This window comes from Halichoerus grypus, chromosome 10 (assembly GCF_964656455.1).
Source record: "Halichoerus grypus chromosome 10, mHalGry1.hap1.1, whole genome shotgun sequence".
NCBI lineage: Eukaryota > Metazoa > Chordata > Mammalia > Carnivora > Phocidae > Halichoerus > Halichoerus grypus.
This window is the reverse complement of record NC_135721.1, coordinates 25,615,388-25,639,589: the sequence shown is the minus strand read 5'-3', so window position 1 is coordinate 25,639,589 and position 24,202 is coordinate 25,615,388. Positions and strand designations below refer to the sequence as shown.

The 24,202-nt window shown below is 37.8% G+C and overlaps 1 protein-coding gene across 11 annotated transcripts in view; it reads right to left on the bottom strand.

The window, feature by feature from the left end:
- BIRC6 (baculoviral IAP repeat containing 6) overlaps positions 1 to 24,202 on the bottom strand; it is a 227,097-nt gene that overhangs the window by 186,255 nt on the left and 16,640 nt on the right. For all 11 annotated transcript variants that reach the window (XR_013441642.1, XM_078056159.1, XM_078056150.1 and 8 more), the window contains exons 2-4: positions 11,332 to 11,513; positions 8,982 to 9,119; positions 1,764 to 1,957 (exon numbers count right to left, since the gene is read on the bottom strand). Coding sequence is in view for 10 of the 11 variants with exons in the window: in XM_078056159.1 (XP_077912285.1) it covers positions 1,764 to 1,957; positions 8,982 to 9,119; positions 11,332 to 11,513 (514 nt within the window). In the remaining variant the exon portion in view is untranslated. The remainder of the gene's footprint in view (positions 1 to 1,763; positions 1,958 to 8,981; positions 9,120 to 11,331; positions 11,514 to 24,202) is intronic.

Here is a 24,202-nt window from a genome sequence, read left to right as displayed (position 1 = left end):
GTTTAACTCATAGTTGTGTTCTGGTTTGAAAAAAACAAAGTTGGATTAGAAAAGCCTTATCATTTACACGCTATAGATGTCTTCAGGATCTGTGTCAGACAGAAAACCACCCACTTACTTATATTACCAAACAAAAGAGCAATAGCATCTAACAGACCCTAACTCAAACCTCCAACAGACCTAAGTTCATGAACGTCCTCGTAAGTTCCTACATTCATTCTTAATGAAACAATTACCACAGACTACATCAAAATTAGTATTTTGAGACATTTAAGCACCTCCAGAAACACAATATCCTATCCAGTGAGTGAATTTCCTAAAATAAGACATTCACCACAGATTACACAGATTTCTTTAGAAACCCAGCTACTATTTGCAAAGAAAATAGCTCTGAAGGGCTGTTTTATAATCTCAAAATAGGCATAGCTCTAGGAAAAGAAATACTTATTCCAGGTACATTTTTCCCCCTCTCCAGACATCTAAGGAATATTTTAATGATAACCACACCCCATATCACCCGGTAGATTAAAAATGATAGTCTCTATATTTGCCCAAGAGACAAGACAATGCAGTGTTACTATAGAATATAAAAACCCTTCCCAAATGTTAACACAACCAACAGAAGTTATTTACATAATAATAGAATCACTCAACAACAAAAAATAGGCAACTGATCAAGCAAAAGTCTCAGTTTACCAAGAGCTAAGCTAGTAAGTATCGCAAACTAATGTAAGAGCCACACTTAATAGAATATATTCAGTAGGGGCTTTGCTAACATCAGCCTGTACTATTTATAAATGTACTTTAGAAAAAAAGCATAGGAGGTTATAATTCACATCTAGTGAAAATGTGAAATGCTACATGGGAAGGCAAATGTGAACTTACCAAAACTGCTAAATTTAATATTTCATTACAGCATTTCTAAACTTTATACTTTTGGTAAGAATCTGATGTTATGGGTCAACTGGGTGGCTCAGATGGTTAAGCATCTGCCTTCGGCTCAGGTCATGATCTCCTGATCCTGGGATTGAGCCCCCAGCTCAATGGGGAGTCGGCTTCTTCCTCTCCCTCTGCCTCTCCCCCCGCTCATGCTCTCTCTCTCTCTCAAAATGAATAAATAAAATCTTAAAAAAAAAAAATGAATCTAATATTATTTCAATCAACAAATCATTTTTTAAATGAACATATTACTATTGGCTTTTTTACAAAGTTTTATACAAAGCAGGACCTCAACGAATCTCTACTGAAGAAAATAATGGTTGAGGTATGATTTCTGTAATACACTGTTTAAATCCAGGGCAGGCAGCATAAAAATCTTAATTCAAAATTGCCCTAATTGATTTTTTAACTCTTTTCCTTTTTTAAGTAGAAAATAATATATGGCTCTTATACATAGGTTCTGGCATAGCTTTTCAATTTATGAAAATTCATCTCAAAGGTCACAAAATTTCATCAAGACAAAATAATTCTTACCTATTAAATAATTATATTTTCACGTAGACTCAAATATTTACTAAGTATGGAGCTGGAATTTTCAGAACAGTTTTATGACCCCTTTAAATACCTTCCAAGCACCAAGAGAAATTGTTTAACAGCACTTCAAGTACTAATTCACTTCATTATTTTTATGAGAATCTGAATGGTTTTCCAAAATACTTTGAAATATGTTTTAGATCATAATTAAATTTTTGTTATTTTTGGTTAATCCAAAAACCTAATCAATTCAATTTCACTGTAACATCTCTTTATAAGCAAGGTTATACCTGTCCACAGAACGGCCTGGCCCCACTCCAAGTTCTGGACGAGCACTAGGTAAGAGGTAAGACAATCTGTCCATCACTGAGGATGCCACAGGTAAGGCAGCAACATTTTGATTTATTTTCTTGAGTTCATTCACAATGGCACTGGCAATGGACTTCAACACATGATGAGGAAGATGAAATGTAACTGTGGCCCACTGAAATAAATTGGGAGTGTAAGCAAAGGAAAATATACTCAACAGTTTAAACCAAAACTGTAACTTACACATTATAAAATAAAGAACTATTCATCAGTCTCAAGTTCGTTTACTCCATTAATTCATCATTTAAAGCAGGCTCTTACAATTATTTAAAAAAATGAAACCTCAATTAGAAAAAGACACCTTAAAACCTGATGGTAGCACATCTTCTTACATATGTATCAACAATTTAGGATAACAAAAATCATCCATTATTTTTCATATTCCTCCAGCACATTTACAATGTTAAGCACAAACCAGGCACTCTCTGTTCATAAGAATGTACTTGTACAGTGTAGTGATACTGTACATATGTGTAGGCATATGAGGATTTACTTCAGTTTAGCAGACTCCTAATGTATTTATTGTTGTCACTATACACAGAGTAACGAAAAGCACAGATCTTGTCGTCACAGACTTGGATTCCAAGACCATCTTTACCATCAACTACGTGACCCTGGTCAAATTAATTTCATTCTCCCGCTTCTGCAATATGAGGAAAAACAAATACCTACTCACACAATGTTCTTATGAAAATTCAAGTGAGAATTGGTACAATGTTTAATACAGTAAGCATTCAATAAATATTAACTACAATTATTTAACATTAAAATTATTTTAAAAGTTAGAAAGCAAAGATGCTAAGTATTATTCTTCTGGAGAAATAAAGTCTATAAAATAATTTCATTTCTATATCCTTCCCTGCTCACCCTATGATTTCCATTCTGTCTAGTACATTCTAGGCAGCCTACTAAATTATAACTTATCCATCTAACTAGAAAAACTTTTGGACAGAAACACGACTTGAATTGCTAGAGAGAGAGAAAGCGATAGAGACATAGAAAATGAAAGCCTCTTATTTTGTTCCTAGAACTAACCCATTCATAGATCCAGAGCCCCTTGCCTGAATCCCCTTGAGAAAGGGCACTACAATAATGCCCCATCATACACTGTAAATCGTACTCCAAACATTCCCCAAAGGTCCCTGCAGACATGCACTACTAGCGTCACTGTCCACTGGGAAATGGAAAATATTGTGATCTTTCAGGCTTTACAAAGAAGTAGCACTGAACTGATGTAAAACATCACTGTGGTCCACTAGTGAAAGTAGGGACTTATGATGGTCAAATGGTTAATAGAGTTCTGGCCCAAAGTTATTTCCGTGAGCTCTGTGGATCCCTGTACCTATCTTGTAGTTATGTGTCCAGTTCCCAAAAGCGTAACTGGAAGAGATATAAAACAGGCAATCAGAAAAATTTCCACATTGTTTCTCTAGTCCTCTTTAAGAACTATTAAAGGAAGAAGGGCCAAGTGGAAGCCCCTAGAATTTCCACTCTCTACAAACCTACTAAAGCAGAGCAAAACCACATTCCTGAGGAAATTTATGAGATTAACACCACTATAAGAGATCTAAAAGATACAGGAGAATTCAAACTATCTCACCTTCATTTAACTGGCCTGTTTGGCCTATGCAAAATGTAAAAGGATCTGAAAGAAAAACTGGATTATAAACTATCAGGTGACTTCAATTGCAGCTGCTATTCCAGGTATCTTTACTAAAGCAAATCAACAAGTCCCTTGATATCTGGTAGGCAGTTACAGTTCTGTGAAATACTTTTTTTTATACTAATTTTTTAAAAAGATTTTATTTACTTATTTTGACAGAGAGAGAGAGAGACACAGCGAGAGAGGGAACACAAGCAGGGGGAGTGGGAGAGGGAGAAGCAGGCTTCCCGTTGAGCAGGGAGCCCGATGCGGGGCTCGATCCCAGGACCCTGGGATCATGACCCGAGCCGAAGGCAGACGCCTAACAACTGAGCCACCCAGGTGCCCCTCTATACTAATTTTTAAGAACCATCCAAAAGTAGACTGCTTTTATCTGGCAGTAACAATCAATCTTCAGTCCTACCCTGGGACTATTGCTCATGTTCTTTACCATATCTAGTCTGTAGAAATCTTGATCAACTTAATATCCGCAGCTCACCACACTGGTCTACTACATCATGCTGTAACACACTGTAACATCACGCTGGCTGGTCCAGATGAGGAGGAAGTAGCAAGGAGCTTACATGCCTTACTAAGACACAGCAAGCCAGAGAGGATCAATAATGCCCAGAAAAACTCAGACTACAACCGTTGTTAAGTTCCTGGAAGTCCAGTGGTCTGAGCATGTCAGGATATTTCCTCCAACATGAAAGACAAGTTGCTACAACTTATAAAAGCAAATAGTGAAAAAGAGGCACAATGCTTGGTGGGCCTAATTGGATTCTGGACCCACTATCCGACATATCTGAATGTGCTACTCTAACTCAATTATCAAAGAATATAGGCACAGAACAAGAAGCTCTGCAGCAGGTCCTGGCTGAACCACAAGACGTCCTGCCACTTTTACCACTGAGTATATACAATGACACTGGAAGTGTGTACAGCAAGTAAAGATGCTGAAAGGCCTGTCTGGCAAGCTGAACTGGGACAATCACTAGCACAGTGCTAGGGTAAAGCCACAACCTCCCCTGTAGATAACTGTTCTTTTCAGAACAGTTTCTGGCTTCTCAGTCCCTGACAGAAATTCATACCAATCCATGAAATAATTGTGCGATCAGAGGCACCTGGGGGGCTCAGTTGGTTAAGCGTCTAACTCCTGATTTCGGCTCAGGTCACATGACCTCAGGATCATGAGATTGAGCCTCGCCTTGGCCCCACACTCAGTAGGGAGTCTGCTTGAGATGCACTCTCTCCCTCTCCTGCCCCTCCCCCACTCTCTCTCTCTCTCTCTCTCTCTCTCTCTCTCTAAAATAAACAAATCTTAAAAAAAAAAACGCCTGTGTGATCAGAGCTGTCCATCATAAACTATATGTTGTAGGACACACCAAACCATAATACTGGGAACAAAAGACAAGTCTCTTTTCATTGAATGGTTTACAAGAGATCAGTCTTGAGAAAGTCCAAAAGGCCAGTTTTGGACAAGCTGAATAAGCAAGTAACTCAGACTTCTACAATACTTACTCTCGTTATAATCCCTCCTTCTCATTCTACATTGATGGCTTCACAGAGAACTCCTTACGAGGTAATTGTGGAAGAAAACCCTTGTCTCTGATGTACAGATGGTTCTGCACATTAGGCTGGTATCACCCTAAAGTGATGGCTGCAACATTACAACCCCAATCAGGACAGCGGGGAAGGTAAATCTCAGTGGGCAGAACTTCAACCAGTATATGAGGCTGTGCTCTTTGTCTGGATTAGAGAATTGTCCATAAGTGAAGATCCTCACTGATAAACAGACAGTAGCTAATGTTTTGGTTGGATGGTCAGGCATTTGGAAAGATCAGGACTGCAGTCAAGGGTAAAGGTGTAAGGACAGACCTCTCAAAATAAACAGATTGGGAAAATATTTATGAGGTACACAAATGCTCATCAAAAGACATCTACTTCAGAGGAAATGGACAAATTATACACATTGTATGAATGTCACTTACCCTCTCTCCATAGCCACTCCCAACGCTTTGCTCAATGGACCTGTATGCAAAGTGCCATGGCAACAAAGATGGAGATAATACAGGTCCAACAACACAAACATCCCCTCACTAAGACTAACTAGGCTACAGCTTTTACTGATTGCCTAATCTACCAATAGCAGATACCAAAGCTGAGCCACCAATATCACACCATTTTCCAGGGGGAATAGCCAGCTATCTGATTACAAGTTGATTATACTGGATTCCTTCAGCCACGGATTGGGCATCAACTTGTATTCACTATAATAAATATGTGTTCTAGATATGCATTTACTTGTTCTACCTAAAATGCTTCTGCCATACTATTAAACCACTGCCTATGGACTAAGAGAATGGCTTATGCACTATCATGGTATTCCACACAACTTTGCTTCTGACCAAGAAAGCACTTCAAAGCAAAAAACAAAACTAAACAAAACAAACAAGAAAAACACAGCAATGGGCTCTTGCCCATGAAACTGACTGGTCTTACCATGTTATCATCCAGAAGGAGCTGGCCTGACAAAAAAAAAAGTGTAGCGCCCTATGGAAGTCTCACTTTCAATACTAATTGGAAGAGAGGTTCTACCTTATAGGATGATGAATATGCTTAGAATCAAAACAAAACAAAAACAAAAAACACCTAACAATTTCTCCTAATAGGGTCGCTATTACACTTAATACCCCATTCAAAGATTTTTTTCAAGCTTTAAGCTCTAGGGGTCCTACATCCCAAGGGAGGAGTGTTCCACCAGGAGTACAATGGTTCCATTGAATTATGTGTTGAGACTGCTACCCAGCAATATTGGGCTCCTCTTGTCACTGAATCATCAGGCAAAGAAGGCAGTTATTCAGCTGATTGGTATGATTAAAACTGACAAGGGGAAACTGGATTGATGCTAACTAATAGGGACAAGGAGAACTTAATTAGAAACCAAGAGGGGCGACTGGGTGGCTCGGTTAGTTAAGTGTCTGCCTTCGGCTCAGGTCATAATCTGCTTCTCCCTCTCCCTCTGCCCCCCTCCCTGCTTGTGTGCGTGCGCGCTCTCTCTCTCTCAAATAAAAAAAATCTTAAAAAAAAAAAGAAAGAAAGAAAGAAACCAAGAGATCCTTTAGGGTGCCTCTAAGTCCTTCCATGTCCAATAGTAAAAGTGAATAGGTGATTACAAAAACTAAAACAGCATCACTGAGGGTGTAAATCCTGCAAAAGTGAAGACTTGGGTGGGTCACTCCACCATGCAAAGACAACTGACAGCTGAAATGCTAAGGACAAATATGAAATAGGTAGTAGATGGAGGTTGTAACTATCAAGTATATCCTCTTGACCATTAAAGATCTGAGGGATATAGCAGCTATGAATATTTTCTTCCCTTCTTATTACACATGATGGATGGATGTAGATTCATACCCAGATACACAGATGCAGACAGACATATAGACTTATTTTATGCAAGAATTCTGGATGTAGTTAGTCTTAGGTAGCACAGTTTTATTACCTAAACAATTGAGACCTAAAAATAACTAAATTTTAGTAGTTAGTATCACCTAGGGATAGGTAAAATATCTATTGGAACTTTGTGTCTCTCAACTTTGAGGATGGGGAGAGGGAATCTTCATGTGTAAAAAGTAAAAACATAATATTTTTGTTGTATTAAAAGTTCAAATATGCACAGAAAGTATGTATGGAGATGCTGAGTAGCCAAAGAGTACACTGTGCCAATTATGAAACTATTATCTCTCAGTTCCAAACTGACCTGACCCTTTATTTCTCTTCCCTATCATCTTAAGGCTGGGACTCTGCAAACTGCATTTCTTCTTTCCCAGCCAGATTCCTGGCTGTAAGGTTCTGACAAAAGGAATACAGGATGGAAACTGGAAAGCATGATGAGGGCGGAAAAGACTTCCCCCGGCTATTACTTGTCACTGCTGTCAACACTGATTCAGCATAGGACCTGGCGGCAGCAGTTGATTCTTCTAGTCTTCCGCGTTTTGTTTACTTAGCATTCCCAGAACCAGTCTCACAGAGCTCCTCAGAGGTAATAACACCAACCAAGCAGCACCTCTCTTCAGAGATCCATGTCTCAGCTCCTCAAGCTCTGATCCCCAAGCTCCTGAGGTACCAGCTGGACAGCAGCTCCTCCTGAGAAGCCTGGATCCCAGACCCACAGAGCCTATTCTCTAAATTTGTAGGTGCTGACCACCCTAAGCTCTTGTTCCTTCAGACCTAGGTGACGGCGGCTTCCTGGGGTTACTATCCATATGCTTCCTCAGGGCTTCCTTTCCACTTCTTCAGTTCTCAAACACATGTTAAAATCAATTCCTGACGATAAATTCTCTTTGTTGGAATGCATAGTATGGTTTCTGTTTTACTAAATAAAATGTTCCATCAATGGGATAGTTAATAATATTATGGTAAATCTATATTAAAAAATTCAGTATTAGGAAGGATGCAGCTGAACTGAGAATTAATAGGAAAAATACTCAAAGATACATTCTTAAGTGAAAAAAAGCAAGGTATATGCTATAGTCTGAATGTGTGTGCCCCCTGATCCCCAAATTCATTTGTTGAAATCCTAACCCCCAAAGGTGACGGTACTAGTAAATAGGGCTTTTGGGAGGTACTTAAGTCATGAGAATAGAGCCCTCTGAATGGAATGAATGCCTTTATAAAAGAGGCTCCAGAAAGATCCTCTGACCTCTCCATCATGTCAGGACACAGTGAGAAGGAGCCAAGTATGAACCGAGAAGAAGGACTTCACCAGAACGCAGCCACGCTAGCACCCTGATCTTGGATTTGCCTGCCTTCAGAACTGTGCACAGTAAATTTCTGTTATATGTAAGCTACCCAGTCAGTGGTATTCTGTTAATAGCAGCCAGAAAAGATGACATTACGTCACATTTTAGTATCGTCACAATTTTACGTAAGAAAAAAGATACTTACAAATGCAAAAATTATTTTTAGGAGAAGTGTTTACCTTCTACCTTACACCCTTTGGTACAAATATTTCATATGTATTACACTTATAACTTAGAAATGAAAGAAAAATCAGTAAAATATATCCAAGGATTTAATTCAAAGCACAGTCTCACATAGACATCCTAGTCATACCTACCAAAAAATTATTTCAACAAAAGCCCAAATGGCCCCATTTCCAAAAACATATTCCATTTCCCAATGAAGCTTATCACCTAACAAGAAAGTCTCTTTCATCAGCCTCTCGACCAATATAGAGCTACCAAGCACAGAAGCTTTAGGAACAAAGTAAGCAAAATAATTCCCACAAACTGAATTTAGACTTCAGGAAATAGTTTCAACTTTTAGGTGACTTATAAACACATTTTGTTCTCTAAAAGAGAGAAATCTAGAAGTGGAATATTTCAGTAGGTGGGTGGTGGAGAGTGGGAGAAAGAGAAAGTGAAAGTATGGAGGTATTCTTTCTATTACAATCCAAACAAGGTAATTTTTTTTTTTTTTTTAAACTTCTTACCTTAGCAACTTTGTGGTTGGCTGCAGTCTCATGGGATGTATTTTTTAAACCATCTTTGAGCTGTGTGATGAACAAATCATAACCCTCCGTACTAGAAATATCTACCTTTTCTAAACATGCTGATAAGAGCTGTTGTGCCTAAATAAAAAAGATGACCACAGAAAATTAAACACAACAAAAAAATGTTACATTCAGATCCTTATTCAAATACTTTAATTTGTAATGATTCTGACAGGTACTATAACTAAAGTTTACTACTTTTACTTTTTTACACAAATTAAAATCACATATAATTAATCATATATTGATTTGAAGGGCTGTTATAAATTAAATGAGATAAAGCAATGTATTCAGTGTAGTACCACAGAGTGAAGTTTCAATACATGGAAGACATTATAAACCAAAGCAAGATAGAAAAAAATGGATAAGCTGACACCATGAACAAAAATGAAAGGTAAAAGTTTAAAGAGATAAATGTAAAATCCTTCAATGAGTTTTAAATACTCAAACTATGCAAAACTGTAAGAGGGAACATTCACTAAGTCAACAGGTAATATAAAAAAGCCCTCTGTATTGCTACCCATATATTCAAAAAGAACTACTTTAACAGAAATACACAGTTAACATATGGAAAAGAATACATCCACACTGATCCAACCAAACCTAGGACCCCATACTTTAGTGAAGACAGTGACAAATTAACGTGCTGTAGTAAAGGATGTCTGGGATGGTGGAAGGTCTACAAACAGTATTATGCAAACAACAGAATTGTAATTACTTAGGTACATAGAAAATCAGCATCAGATGTTAATGGCCAACAAGATAGAGGAGGTGATAGAAGTCAGGTAAATACCTAACACTTCAGACAGAATATGAAAAATACTGATTTGAGGGTCTATTTCATCATAAATATTCCAATATCTTCTTGTAATTCTCTAGTTCTTTTTAAAACCTGAACAGTTTGATACCATCTTTCATCGCAGAATATATATATATATCCTTTATTAGGATATCAGCCTTATTAAGTTATCATCTAGTATAAATTCCTCAAATTAGGAGGAAAAAATGTTCAATACAACTAAAACTAATTAATTCTCTATCCAAAAATTTTAGACATGACCCCAGATCCAAATATTCTGATGACAAAAAGAGGGCTACTCTCTTTTCAGAATTCAAACTTTCAGCAACATACTTTCAACAATAACATATAACAGACAACTGTGTTACGACACTAAATGTGAAATCTAAGTGGATATATGTTAGTACCTTTTTTTAAATAGCCTTCCAAAAAGAGAATAAAAACATTTATACTGCATTTTATATATACACATTGACAATTCTCATGTCCTAAAAATGGGAAATATGCTATATTGCTTTTATCAACTAATCATACCACCAAATGCAAAACAATTCATAATTAACAACTTGGTATAAAGACAAAAATGGTATCTCACTTTATTAGGGAACACAGCATTAAAATCTTTTATATTTTATTTAAGATGATTTAAAATCTAATAACTTTGAAAAACATACTTTCAAATTACACCATATGAACATCAACACACACTTAAAGAATTTAAATTAGGGTGAACCCAAAATTAAGTAATGAATATGTAACACTACAGAAACATATGTATGACTAAAATTTTAAACTAGGATTGTTAAAAGACATGATACACAGTGAAGATTATTGGTTGTCCACTAATACTCATTCCTCCCTTCCATCTAATATTTAAAAAAGAAGAACTACCTCTTTCCCATTCTTCTCAGCTTGATGTGACCATGTGACTAAATTCTGGCCAATGGGATGAACATGAAAAGGGTGTATATGAGAAAGTTTGTTAAAGAGAGCAAGAAAGAATGAAGGAGAGAAAGAAAGCAGAAGGGAAGGAGAGGGGGAGAAGAGACAAGAGAGAAACACAGGGAGAAAGGGAGGGAGGGGTCATACCAGTGTGTTCCCCTGGACTTTTGCTTTCCCTTTCGCTACGACTGGGAAATACTAATGAGACCTGGAACAGCTGTCATGAATTCACGGATGGAAGCTAAGTGTTGAGGTAAGCAAAGTTAACCCTACACTTAGCCCTGTACTGTTACTGAAAAAACTATATTGTCTAAGCCACTGTATTTTGGTGTCTCTGTTACAGTTTAACCTGTACGGTTCACACTTAACTACCACTTTGATAAGCATCAATTAATTATACAGAGGAATTAAACAAATGTGATCAGTAAGTCAATTCTTTGTTAAAAACAGGGATACATATATAATGTCCTCAAAAGACAACCTAATTTAACAGCTAACAGGTCTGAGAGTACATTAAGTAGAAAAGTACACTGATTTATTTCAACTTACCTCTGTAACAGGTAATTCAAGCTGAACCACATCATCCTGCTTTGAAACTGGAGTTTGCAGAGCAGTGTCTAACAACAAGATTCCATTAAGGTCCTTCCTACACCCTACTGCATAATCATCCACAAATATAACTTTATCCACCGCAGATATATACTGACATTTCACCTGTCCACCTGGTTTAGCTGTTAAAAGAACAAAAATTTAACACTTAAGATTTAAAGACTAATAATAGTCCATCAAAAATAAATGTTTACATGGAAGCTAAATACAGTATCTAATCTTGCACTGGAAAAAATTGCTCTAAAAGACATTATTAGAACAACTAATAAACTTGTAATATGTACTATAGATCAGATAAAAGTATCATTGTAAAACTGTCAGAACTTGACAACTACAGAGCTATTATAAAAGAGAATATGGGGTGGGGGGCGCCTGGGTGGCTCAGTTGGTTAAGCAACTGCCTTCGCTCAGGTCATGATCCTGGAGTCCCAGGATCAAGTCCCTCATCAGGCTCCCTGCTCAGCAGGGAGTCTGCTTCTCCCTCTGACCCTCCCCCCCCCATATGCTCTCTCTCTCTCTCAAATAAATAAATAAATCTTTAAAAAAGAGAGAGAGAATATAGGGGCACCTGGGTGACTCAGTCAGTTGAGTGGCCAACCCTTGGCTTCGGCTCAGATCATGATCTCGGGGTCCTGGGATCAAGCCCTTGTCAGGCTCCATGCTCAGCAGGGAGTCTGCTTCAGGATTCTCTCTCCCTCTGCGCCTCCCTGCTCTCTTTCTCTCTCTCAGAAAGATAAATAAATCTTTAAAAAAGAGAGAGAATATAATTGTTCTTAGAAATAAACAGGGGTGCCTGGCTGACTCAGTTGGAAGATCATGGGACTCTTGATCTCAGGGTCTTGAGTTTGAGCCCCACATTAGGTGTAGAGATTACTTAAATACATAAAACTTAAAAAAAAAAAGAAACATAGAAATAGTAAAGGGTAAAGGGGCATGATATTATGCAACCTATTCTCAACAGAGCAAAAGTACTGTGTAGGGCGCCTGGGTGGCTCAGCTGGTTAAGCGACTGCCTTCGGCTCAGGTCATGATCCTGGAGTCCCAGGATCGAGTCCCGCATCAGGCTTCCCTGCTCAGCAGGGAGTCTGCTTCTCCCTCTGACCCTCCCCCTTCTCATGTGCTCTCTCTCATTCTCTCCCTCTCAAATAAATAAATAAAATCCTTAAAAAAAAAAAAAAAGAAAAAGAAAAAGTATTGTGTATATATGTGTGTGAATGTTAAGAAATGTGGTAAAGTATTTAAAATTAAAATTGGTAGAACTAGGTAAAGGGTACAGGGAAGTTCTTTGTTCTATACTATTTCATAATTAAAATATTCAGAACAAAATTTTTAAATATTCAGTATTTGTCATTTTTTGCAAAAATCCAATAAGCATAAAGTCAGTAATGGCCAGTTTCTAGGTAATTACCACAGAAGTTTTGGGGGGCTTTTACATCTGAGATAAAATTATGAAAAATGTTTATAACCTAGGTTAGAGAAATAGTAAAGCCTCTAGTTCACCCCCCACTGAATAAACACAGTCAACTACCAGTGAAGATCAACGTTCCCTGAAGTTTCTGCTGAGTCAGTATCGGAAGAGTATTTTAATGGAGAAAGTCAGTGAATACATGACCCATAAAATTTCTCAGAATAAGTCAGGGTGGAATTTCAGAAGTCTTATAAAAAACAGTAACAGGCAAGAGACTTTGAATACCAAATAAAAAATGTTTTAAAGATAACATCAGTTTCTATACTTAAATTTATAGACTTATAAAGGTGATTAATGTTAAGTGTTTCTGCCACAAATAGAGAGTCTCTGTAAAAAGACTTTAAAGAATGATCAATTGTGAAATTTTATTCCATTAGAAAAGATAATTCCCTGTGGGCAAGTAATCCTGCTGCCAGTATACCTCATCCTAAACTCCCACAACTCTACACAACATCCCAGTAACGAGCTCTGCTACTACCTAATGAGACAAAAGCAGAAAAATAGAAATAAATCAGAGTCCTAGTTTTCAATCTCTAGGTCAACTATAAAACATGTTATAATCAATGAATATTGGGTTGGTATTCTTTTTTTTTCCCCCCAAAGATTTTATTTATTTGACAGAGAGAGACACAGCGAGAGAGGGAACACAAGCAGGGGGAGTGGGAAAGGGAGAAGCAGACTCCCAGCTGAGCAGGAGCCCAGTGTGGGACTCGATCCCAGGACCCTAGGATCATGACCTGAGCTGAAGGCAGAGACTTAACGACTGAGCCACCCAGGCACCCCTGGGTTGGTATTCTTAATCTCAGATTATTATAGCTCTTTTGGACTCTAACAGACAGCTTGGAGGCATTACAAAACTGATTAGGAACTAATTCATTATCTACATAAAACAAAACAAAACAATCTACAGTTCAGTTTCAGAATTGGAGGTTTGAAATATATGTTAGCATAAAGGAAAATAATCTCTGTAATACAATAAAACAAGAATATTTACCTAGCACTTCTAATACCTAGATAAAACCACAAGAAACACAAATTATAGAAACTCAGTAAAATTGTGTAAGAACTTGCAAAGATCATTTCAAAACTCCAAAACTCATTAACTATAAATATTTTTAAGGACTTCTTTATGGGGTGCCTGGGTAGCTCAGATGGTTGAGCATCTGACTCTTGGTTTCAGCTCAGGTCATGATCTCGGGGTCATGAGATAGAGCCCCGCATCCTGCTAAGAGCTCAGCGGGGAGTGTGCTTGAGATTCTCTCTCCCACTCCCTCTGCCCCTCCCCCTACTCTTGCTCATGCGTGCGCTCTCTCTCTCTCTCAAACAAATAAATCTTTAAAAAAAAAAAAGCTATTCTTTTTTTAGAACAATTTTAGGCTTCCAGCAAAACTGAGTAAAAGGCACATAGATTTCCAATATATGCCCTGCCCCCACACATAACTATAAAATTTTTAAAAACAAACTGCGAATTCTGCTTTACTGTTTTAGGTATGTACATTTAAGTAACAAATTATAAAAATTATAATTTTTTTAAGCTTTTATTTATTTATTTGACAGAGAGAGACAGTGAGAAAGGGAACACAAGCAGGGGGAGTGAGAGAGGGAGAAGCAGGCTTTCTGTGGAGCAGGGAGCCCGATGCGGGGCTCGATCCCAGGACTCTGGGATCATGACCTGAGCCGAAGGCAGATGCTTAACTGACTGAGCCACCCAGGCGTCCCCAAAATTATAATTTTGTTAAAAGTTCCCAAGAGAAGTATAAGATGTAAATGTCGAGACTCTATACCAATTTCCAAATGGGTTTCCATGCAACCCTAGAGAATTCCATCCAAATCATGCCACTAGAGATTCCTCAACAGATCTTGACTGAAAAAAAGTCAACACTGTTTTTACAACTTCTTATACACTATACAATACTAGCACTCAAAGTAATGCACAGTGATCAAGCAGTCTTGCTGACAATTTCTTCAGGCCAGTATAGCAGCATGCAGTAAGACTATGTTCATTAGGATGAGTTCATTCCCAGTTTTTGACCTTAGTTAGGGGAGGTCATCCATAAGCAGAGGGCTGTACTGCACAGGGAGAAGAAAGGAGGGTATTATCAGCCATACCCCCTTGAAGGATCTTCTGAGCTCGCAGACCTCATTTTAATTACATCTGCAAAAATCTTATTTCCAAATAAGGTCACAGTCTAAGGTTCCATGTAGACATGAATTTTGAGGGAAGATTATTTAACCCACTACCGACCCTTTCTCTCAATCTTTTACGCAGGGCGCCTGGGTGGCTCAGTTGGTTAAGCGACTGCCTTCAGCTCAGGTCATGATCCTGGAGTCCTGGGATCGAGTCCCACATCGGGCTCCCTGCTCGGCAGGGAGTCTGCTTCTCCCTCTGACCCTCTCATGCTCTCTCTGTCTCATTCTCTCTCTCAAATAAATAAATAAAATCTTTAAAAAAAAAATCTTTTACTCAGCCTGAAGACTTTATTTTTGAGAGGACAGCTTTGTTAATGTACCCTGACAGTATGCTCAAGATGAGATTTACTCTTCTGCCCCTAGAAAAGTCCTAGATGGGGCACCTGGCTGGCTCAGTAGTAGAGCATCCAACTCTTGATCTTGGGGTTGTGAGTTTGAGCCCCATATTGGGTACAGAGATTATTTAAAATAAAATCTTAAAAAAAACAATCCTAGACTTCTGTGCGAGAAAAGTATCTTGCAATGAACGAAGAATATTTTTGGAACTTTTTAACTTCTTACATGTTTGAGCAAGTCTTTTCTTATTTAGGAAGCAACAAGACAGGACTGAAATCCTCTAATTTCAGTTAAAAATGAAATCCACGCATGTTTAAGTCTGACCCAGAATTGAGTGTTTGTACAGCAAAAAAAAAAAAAACAACAAAAAAAAACCACAGGTTTCACAATCAGGTAAATTCAACATTTATTTTTAGTCACAAGAATAACCATTTTAAGCACAGAAAGAAAAAAGATGAAGAAATCAAGAAAACTATAATAGAGCTTGATTGTGTCACTCAGTTAGAAAACATGTTTTCTAAGTCTTGTAGAATACTGAGTTATACTTTTATTCATGATGCTTTGATTCATGATTTTAGTCGTATTACTATTCAACACTCAATATATATATATATATTTAAGATTTTATTTATTTATTTATTTATTTGACAGAGAGAGACACAGCGAGAGAGGGAACACAAGCAGGGGGAGTGGGAGAGGGAGAAGCAGGCTTCCCGCCGAGCAGGGAGCCCGATGTGGGGCTCGATCCCAGGACCCTGAGATCATGACCTGAGCTGAAGGCAGACGCTTAACAACTGCACCACCCAGGCGCCCAACACTCAATATATTTTAATGTTACCAATAATATTGATAAACTTACGACCTATACTTAAATTATATCTCCCAAGACTACCTTTAAAAAACTTAAATCCCATTTTGGCATGAACCATTTATTATTTCGTTTGCCTTATGAGTTTAAAATACCTGAAAATAAATTTCTCAAAGAAAGGTAAGCTATGCTTAACTAACGTTTGTTATGTTTTCCAAGAAGAGTTAGCTAAAAAGTTATTTTTGGCTTTTAAACAGAAGGAAAAAACTATGGCACATACCCTGTCCTACATACTGAACCTTTAGAGAACTTTGTACAGAAGTAATCTGTAAGGGACGCCTGAGTGGCTCAGTTAAGCAGCCTACTCTTGATTTTGGCTCAGGTCACAATCTCAAGCCCCATGTCAGGCACCATGCTCATGCTCAGTGGGGAGGCTGCTCGAGACTTTTTTCTCTGCCCCTCCCCCTGCTTGTGTGTGCACTCTCTCTCTCTAAAATAAATTAAAAAATCTTTTTTTTTTAAGTGACTTTTAAACCTGCATGGATAAAGTTAAAAAAATGAGCAGGAAACTCAAATTCCTCCGTGTACAACAGAAATCAGCACACTTCTTGTGAAAAGCGTCAGACAGTAAATATTTTAAGGTTCACAAGATACCTGGCCTCTCTCACAATTACTCACCTCTGCCACTGTACTGCAAAGGCAGCCATAGCCCACATGTAAGTAAATGGGTGTGGATGTGTGCCAGTAACACTTTATTTATAAAACTAGGAGATAGCCTGAGAGCTACAAGGGTTTGCAGACCCCTAATTGACACTAATGACTTGTATTAGTGCACATATTCTTTCTGGGAAGGGAAAACTTCACAGAACAGGTTAAAATTCACAGCCAGACACAGTAAGTTTCTGAAAACCAACAAAGAAAAATCTTGAAAGCAAACAGACAATAAGGACACATTATTTTCATGGAAGTAATAATACAATAAAAACATGTATCATTAAAAACCATAAAGTTCGGGCGCCTGGGTGGCTCAGTTGGTTAAGCGACTGCCTTCGGCTCAGGTCATGATCCTGGAGTCCCGGGATCGAGTCCCGCATCGGGCTCCCTGCTCAGCAGGGAGTCTGCTTCTCCCTCTGATCCTCCCCCCTCTCATGCTCTCTCTGTCTCATTCTCTCTCTCAAATAAATAAATAAAATCTTTAAAAAAATAAAAATAAAAAAAAATAAAAACCATAAAGTTCATTAGGAAGTGGACCATTTTTTTTTAAGTACTAGAGAAAGAGAAATTCTATATCGACAAAAATATCCATCAGAAATGAAGGTGAAATACATTCTTGGATGAAGGAATACTATAGAGAAATTTTGCCAGCAAAGCTACTCAGAAAGAACTGCAGGAAGTTCATCAAATATAAGAAAAATCATTTCAGAAAACTTAACAGTACCAGAAATGAGGGAAGACCAACAGGAATGGTATATATAACCAATGATTTTTTTGTCTCAGTTCTTTAAAATATATTTGAAAACTGAAAGCAAAACATTATATTGTCTGAGAGGGTTTCTAATGGATGTAGATGTAATGAACAAGTAAACTAACCTTTAAAAGAGGGGAGACTATGATATAGTAAAAAGGTTCCTACGTTCTGCTTAAAGTGGTAAAGTACTGATTCTAAATACACTGTGAAAAGTACATATATTGCAATCCCTCAAGTAACTACAAAAAACATATACACATAATTATAGTAAAAAAATAAAAAGTTAAAATAACTAAAATATCAAATAACGAGGGGCACCTGGCTAGCTCAGTCAGTGGAGCATTCGACTCTTGATCAAGGGGTAGTGAGTTCAAGCCCCATGCATGTTGGGCATAGAGTCTACTTAAAAAATAAATAAATAAATAAAAAATAAAATAACCAAAAAAAAGAGAAAAGGAGAAGAAACAGAGGATAACAAAATAGAATATCTAATTCAAAATGTCAACAATTACATTAAATATAAACAGTCTAAATATATGCCAATTACAAGACCAATTGTCAGAATGAAGTGAAAAACACATACACAATCCAATTCTATGATGTCTATAAGAAACTTTTACCCTTCTAAGAGGATAAAAGTAAGGAGCACTGGCTGGCTCATTCAGTATGTGACTCTTGATCTCAGGGTTGTAAATTCAAGCACCACCTTGGGTGTAAAGATTACTCAAAAATAAAAAAAATACGGGGTGACTGGTGGCTCAACGTCCAACTCTTCATTTCAGCTGGGGTCATGATCTCAGGGTCGTGAGTTCAAGCCCCACACTGGGCTCTAAAAAAAAAAATTAGAGGTGCCTGGGTAGCTCAGTCAGTTGAGCATCTGACTCTTGGTTTCAGCTCAGGTCATGATCTCATGGTTGTGTGACTAAGCCCCATGAAGGGCTGCGCACTCAGTGTGGAGTCTGCTTCAGATTCTCTCTCCCTCTCCTTCTGCGTCTCTCCCAGCTCTTACCTGCACGGACGTGAGCGCTCTCTAAAATAAATAAAATCTTTTAGGGGTGCCTGGGTGGCTCAGTCGTTAAGCGTCTGCCTTCGGCTCGGGTCGTGATCCCGGGGTCCTGGGATCGAGCCCCGCATTGGGCTCCCTGCTCAGCGGGAAGCCTGCTTCTCCCTCTCCCATTCCCCCTGCTTGTGTTCCCTCTCTCGCTGTGTCTCTCTCTGTCAAATAAATAAAATCTTTAACAAAATAAAATAAAATAAAATAAAATAAAATAAAATCTTTTAAAAATAAATAACAATAAAAATTTTTTAATTTAAAATAAAAATAAAAGTATAAAAATAAAAGGATGGAAAAAAGATATTTCAGGCAAACGTTAAAGAAAAGATGAAGTAGATATATTTATATTAAACAAAGATCAGAGCAAAGAAAATAACCAGGGATAAATGAGGTCAATACGTGATTAAAGGGCCAATTCACGAAGAAGAAAAGCAATATTAAACACGTATACACCTAACAGAACTTCAAAACACATACAGCAGGGCACCTGGATGGCTCAGTCAGGTAAGCCTCCGACTCTTAATTTTGGCTCAGGTCATGATCTTAGGGTCCTGAGATCAAGCCCCGAACTGTGAAGCCTGCTTAAGATTCTCTTTCTTCCTCTCCCTTTGCCCTTACCCCCTCTTAAAATTAAAAAAAAAAAAACACACACACACATACAGCAAAAATTAATGGAACTGAGAAGAAATAGGCATCCAAATTACAGCTGGAGACTTCAACACTCCTCTCTAACTAATAGAACTAATACATAAAAAACCAGCAGCAATGGGCGCCTGGGTGGCTCAGTCGTTAAGCGTCTGCCTTTGGCTCAGGTCGTGATCCCGGGGTCCTGGGATCGAGCCCCGCATCGAGCTCCCTGCTCCGCGGGAGGCCTGCTTCTCCCTCTCCCACTCCCCCTGCTTGTGTTCCCTCTCTCACTGTCTCTCTCTCTCTGTCAAATAAATAAAATCTTTAAAAAAAAAAAAAAACCAGCAGCAATACAGAGAAACTGAATACCACCATCAACGAATAAGATTTTTAGAATATTCCACCTATCAAAAGTAGAATACACATTCTTTTCAAGTGTACATAGAACATTCACCAAGATAGATCATATTCTGGGTCACAAAAGAGACCTTAACAAATATTAAAGAACTGAAATTAGAAGTATGTTCTCTGACCATAATGTATTTAAGTAGAAATCAGTAACAGAAATATAAGAGGAAATACTTGGAAAATAAACAACATACTTCTAAATAATCCACAGGTCAAAAAGTTTCAGATAATCCAGAAAATATTTTTAATTGGAATGAAAATGAAAATATGTCAAAATGTGTCATATGCAAATAAAGCATTGCTTAGAATGAAATATGTAGGAACTAAATTATTATACTGGGGTGGGGAAGAAGGTCTCAAATCAATAATCTAAGCTTCCTATTTAAAAAAACTAGAAAGGGCACCTGGGTGGCTCAGTTGGTTAAGCGACTGCCTTCGGCTCAGGTCATGATCCTGGAGTCCCTGGATCGAGTCCCGCATCGGGCTCCCTGCTCAGCAGGGAGTCTGCTTCTCCCTCTGACCCTCCCCCCTCTCATGTGCTTGCTCTCTCTCATTCTCTCTCTCTCAAATAAATAAAAAATCTTTAAAAAAAATAAAAAATAAAAATAAAAATAAAAAAACTAGAAAAAGGGGCGCGTGGGTGGCTCAGTTGGTTAAGCGACTGCCTTCGGCTCAGGTTATGATCCCGGAGTCCTGGGATCGAGTCCCACATCGGGCTCCCCCTTCTCTGTGGGGAGCCTGCTTCTCCCTCTGCCTCTGCCTGCCACTCCCCCTGCTTGTCCTCATTCTCTCTCTCTCTGTCAAATAAATAAATAAAATCTTTAAAAAAATAAAAAAAAAAAACAAAAAAAATTTAAAAACTAGAAAAAGGGCGCCTGAGTGGCTCAGTTGGTTAAAGCGACTGCCTTTGGCTCAGGTCATGATCCTGGAGTCCAGGGATCAAGTCCTGCATGGGCTCCCTGCTCAGCAGGGAGTCTGCTTCTCCCTCTGACCCTCTTCCTCTCATGCTCTCTCTCTCTCTCACTCTCTCTCTCTCAAATAAAATCTAATAAATAAATAAATAAAAATAGAAAAACTAGAAAAGGAAGAGCAAAACGAATATATAACAAGCAAAAGAAAAGTAATAATGATAGCAGGAATCAATGAAAATGAAAACACAAAAATAGAGAAAAGTCAAGGCAAGCAAAAAAGTGTTCTTTGAAAAGATCAGTAAAATTGGTAAATCTCTAGGCAAGGCTAGCAATGAAAAAAGACACAAATTAGCAATAACATCAAGAACAAAAGAGAAAATACACTATAGATCCTGCAGACATTAAAAGGTAATAAGAAGGGGCGCCTGGGTGGCTCAGTTGTCAAGCCTCTGCCTTCGGCTCAGGTCATGATCCCAGGGTCCGGTATCAGGCTCCCTGCTCCACGGGAAGCCTGCTTCTCCCTCTCCCACTCCCCGTGCTTGTGTTCCCTCTCTCGCTGTCTCTCTGTCAAATAAATAAATAAAATCTTTAAAAAAAAAAAGGTAATAAAATACTACGAACAACACTATGCACATAAACTTGACAACTTAGGTGGTCAAAATAAAGAAATATGAAAACTCAGACTGTCAAAATAAATAAACTTAATACTAGAAACTTAAAAAGATAACTGGGGAATAATAAAGACAGATCTACACATATTAATTTGAAGGTAGAGGTGAAATGTACCAATTGATTGAAACCACAAAGTACCAAAACATCCCATATGAAACAGATAATCTGAATTAAGGAAATTGAATTCATAGTTAAAAATCTTCCAAAGAAACCTCCGGGCCTACCTGACTTTATTGCAGAATTTTATCAAACATTGAAGTAACAAGTAACACCAATTCTACACAATTCTCCTCCAAGAAAGAGAAGTGGGAATACTTTCAGACTCACATTATGAAACCAGCATTAACTTGATGCCAAGTCTAGAAAAAGATAGCACAAAAAAAACTATATACCATTATCCCTCACACATATCGATGCAAACACCCTCCACAAAGTAAAAGCAAATGGAATTTAGCAAATATAAAAAGAATAATAGACCAGGACCAAGTAGAGTTATCCCAGGAATATAAAACTGGTTCAAGGGGCGCCTGGGTGGCTCAGTCGTTGAGCATCTGCCTTCGGCTCAAGTCATGATCCCGGGGTCCTGGGATCGAGCCCCGCATCGGGCTCCCTGCACGGTGGGAAGCCTGCTTCTCCCTCTCCCACTCCCCCTGCTTGTGTTCCCTCTCTCGCTGTGTCTCTCTCTGTCAAATAAATAAATAAAATCTTAAAAAAAAAACAAAACTGGTTCAATATTCAGGAATCAATCAATATAAGCTACCATATTATAGCTTAAAGAGGAAAAGCTACATGATAGATGCATTTGGCAAAATATAACATCCTTTCATGATTAAAAAAAAAAACTCAGCAAATTAGAAGTGAAAGGGAATTTGCTCAACCTGATGAAGGACATGTACAAAAATCCTACCACTATCAACATAATTAACAGTAAAACAATGAATATTTTCCCCCTAAAATCAGGAACAATGCAAGGACACACTCTCGCCACTCCTATTCAATATCATATTGGAAGATCTAGCCACTGCAATAAGAAATGAGAAGGATTTAAATGCCATACAGATTAGAAAGGAACAAATGAAACTGTCCCTATCCACAGACAACATGATGAACCTATAAAGAAGATCTAAAAACAAAAACAAAACTCCTAGAGCTAATAAATGAGTCTGGCAAGGTTAGAGTAAACAAAGTACATAAAAATCAATCAACTGTACTTCAGTATACTAGAAATCTGAAGCTTAAATCTACAAAAACCAGTTTACGATAGCTTTAAAAACATAAAATAAGCGTTCCCGTGTGGCTCTGTTGGTGAAGTATCTGCCTTCAGCTCAGGTCATGATCCTGGAGTCCTGGGATAGAACCCCATGTTGGGCTCCCTGCTCAGTGGGGAGTCTGCTTCTCCTTCTCCCTATGCCCCTCCACCTGCTCAAGCTCCCTCTCCCTCCCTTTTGCTCTGTCTTAAATAAAATCTTTTTAAAAAAATAAAATAAAATTTATTTGAAAAGACAAAAGAACTGGAATAACTAAAGCAATTCTGATAAAGAATAAGGTTGGACAAATCACATTACATGATTTTAAGACCTACTATAAAACTTATAGTACCACAAGAAAATAGTGGCAAATGGTTAGACATACAGATCTATGGAACAGAAGAGAATCCAAAGATAGCCCCACATAAACATGGCCATTTGATCTTTTAAATTATTTTTAATTGTGGTAAATCAACATAGCAAAATTTAGCATTTTAACCATTTTTAAGTGCACAGTTGAGTGGCATTAAGTTCATTCACACTGTTGGGCAACCATCACCACATCGATCCACAGAATGGATGGTGCAAAATTTGCAAAACTTGAGCTCTATAACCATCATGCACTAACTCCTCCTTCCCAACTCCATACCCCCCAGTGCCCCGCAATCACTATTCTACTTTCTATCTCTAAGAAATTGACTGCTTCTAAGTACCACATTATAGGTGGAGTCATACAGTATTTGTCCATTTGTGATGGGCTTTTTTCAATAAGCATTTTGTCTTCAGTTTATCCACACTGCAGTCAAGTGTCAAAATTTCCTTACTTTTTAAGGCTAATATTCCATTGTATATATACACCATATTTTGTTTATCCATATAGCCATCAATGGACACTTGGGTAGCTTCTACTTTTTGACTATTGGGAATAATGCTGCTTTGAACATGGTGTACAAATATTTTTTCAAGACCCTGCTTTCAATTCTTTGGGGTATATACTGAGATGTGGAATTGTGATATCATACGGTAATTTTATTTTCAATTGTTTGAGGAAACACTATACTGTTTTCCATAACAGCTGCACTATTTTATATTCCCACCAAGAGTGTACAATACGAAGGTTCCAATTCTCCACATCCTTGCCAACACTTATTATTTTTAATGACAGTCACTATAATGGGTGGGAAGTGGTACTGCATTGTGGTTTTAATTTATATTTCCCAAAATATTAGTGATGTTGAACATCTTTTCATGTGCTTTTCGGCCATTTGTATTTCTTCTCTGAAGAAATATCTACTCAAATATTTTGCTCATTCTTTAATTGGGCTATTTTGTTGTTGTTGAGACATTGAAGTTCTCTATACATTCTGAATATTAATTCTTTATATATACCTGGATATGTGATTTGCAAATATTTTCTCATATTATGTGTTTGCTGTTTTACTCTGTTGGTAGTGTCCTTCAATGTACAAAGGTTTTCCTTTTGATGAAGTCCAACTTGTCTATTTTTTCTTTGGTTGCCTGTGCCTTTGATGTCATATCCAAAAAACCACTGCCAAATCCAATGTCATGAAGCTTCCCCCTTTGTTTTCTTCTAAGAGCTTTATAGTTGTAGCTCTTATGTT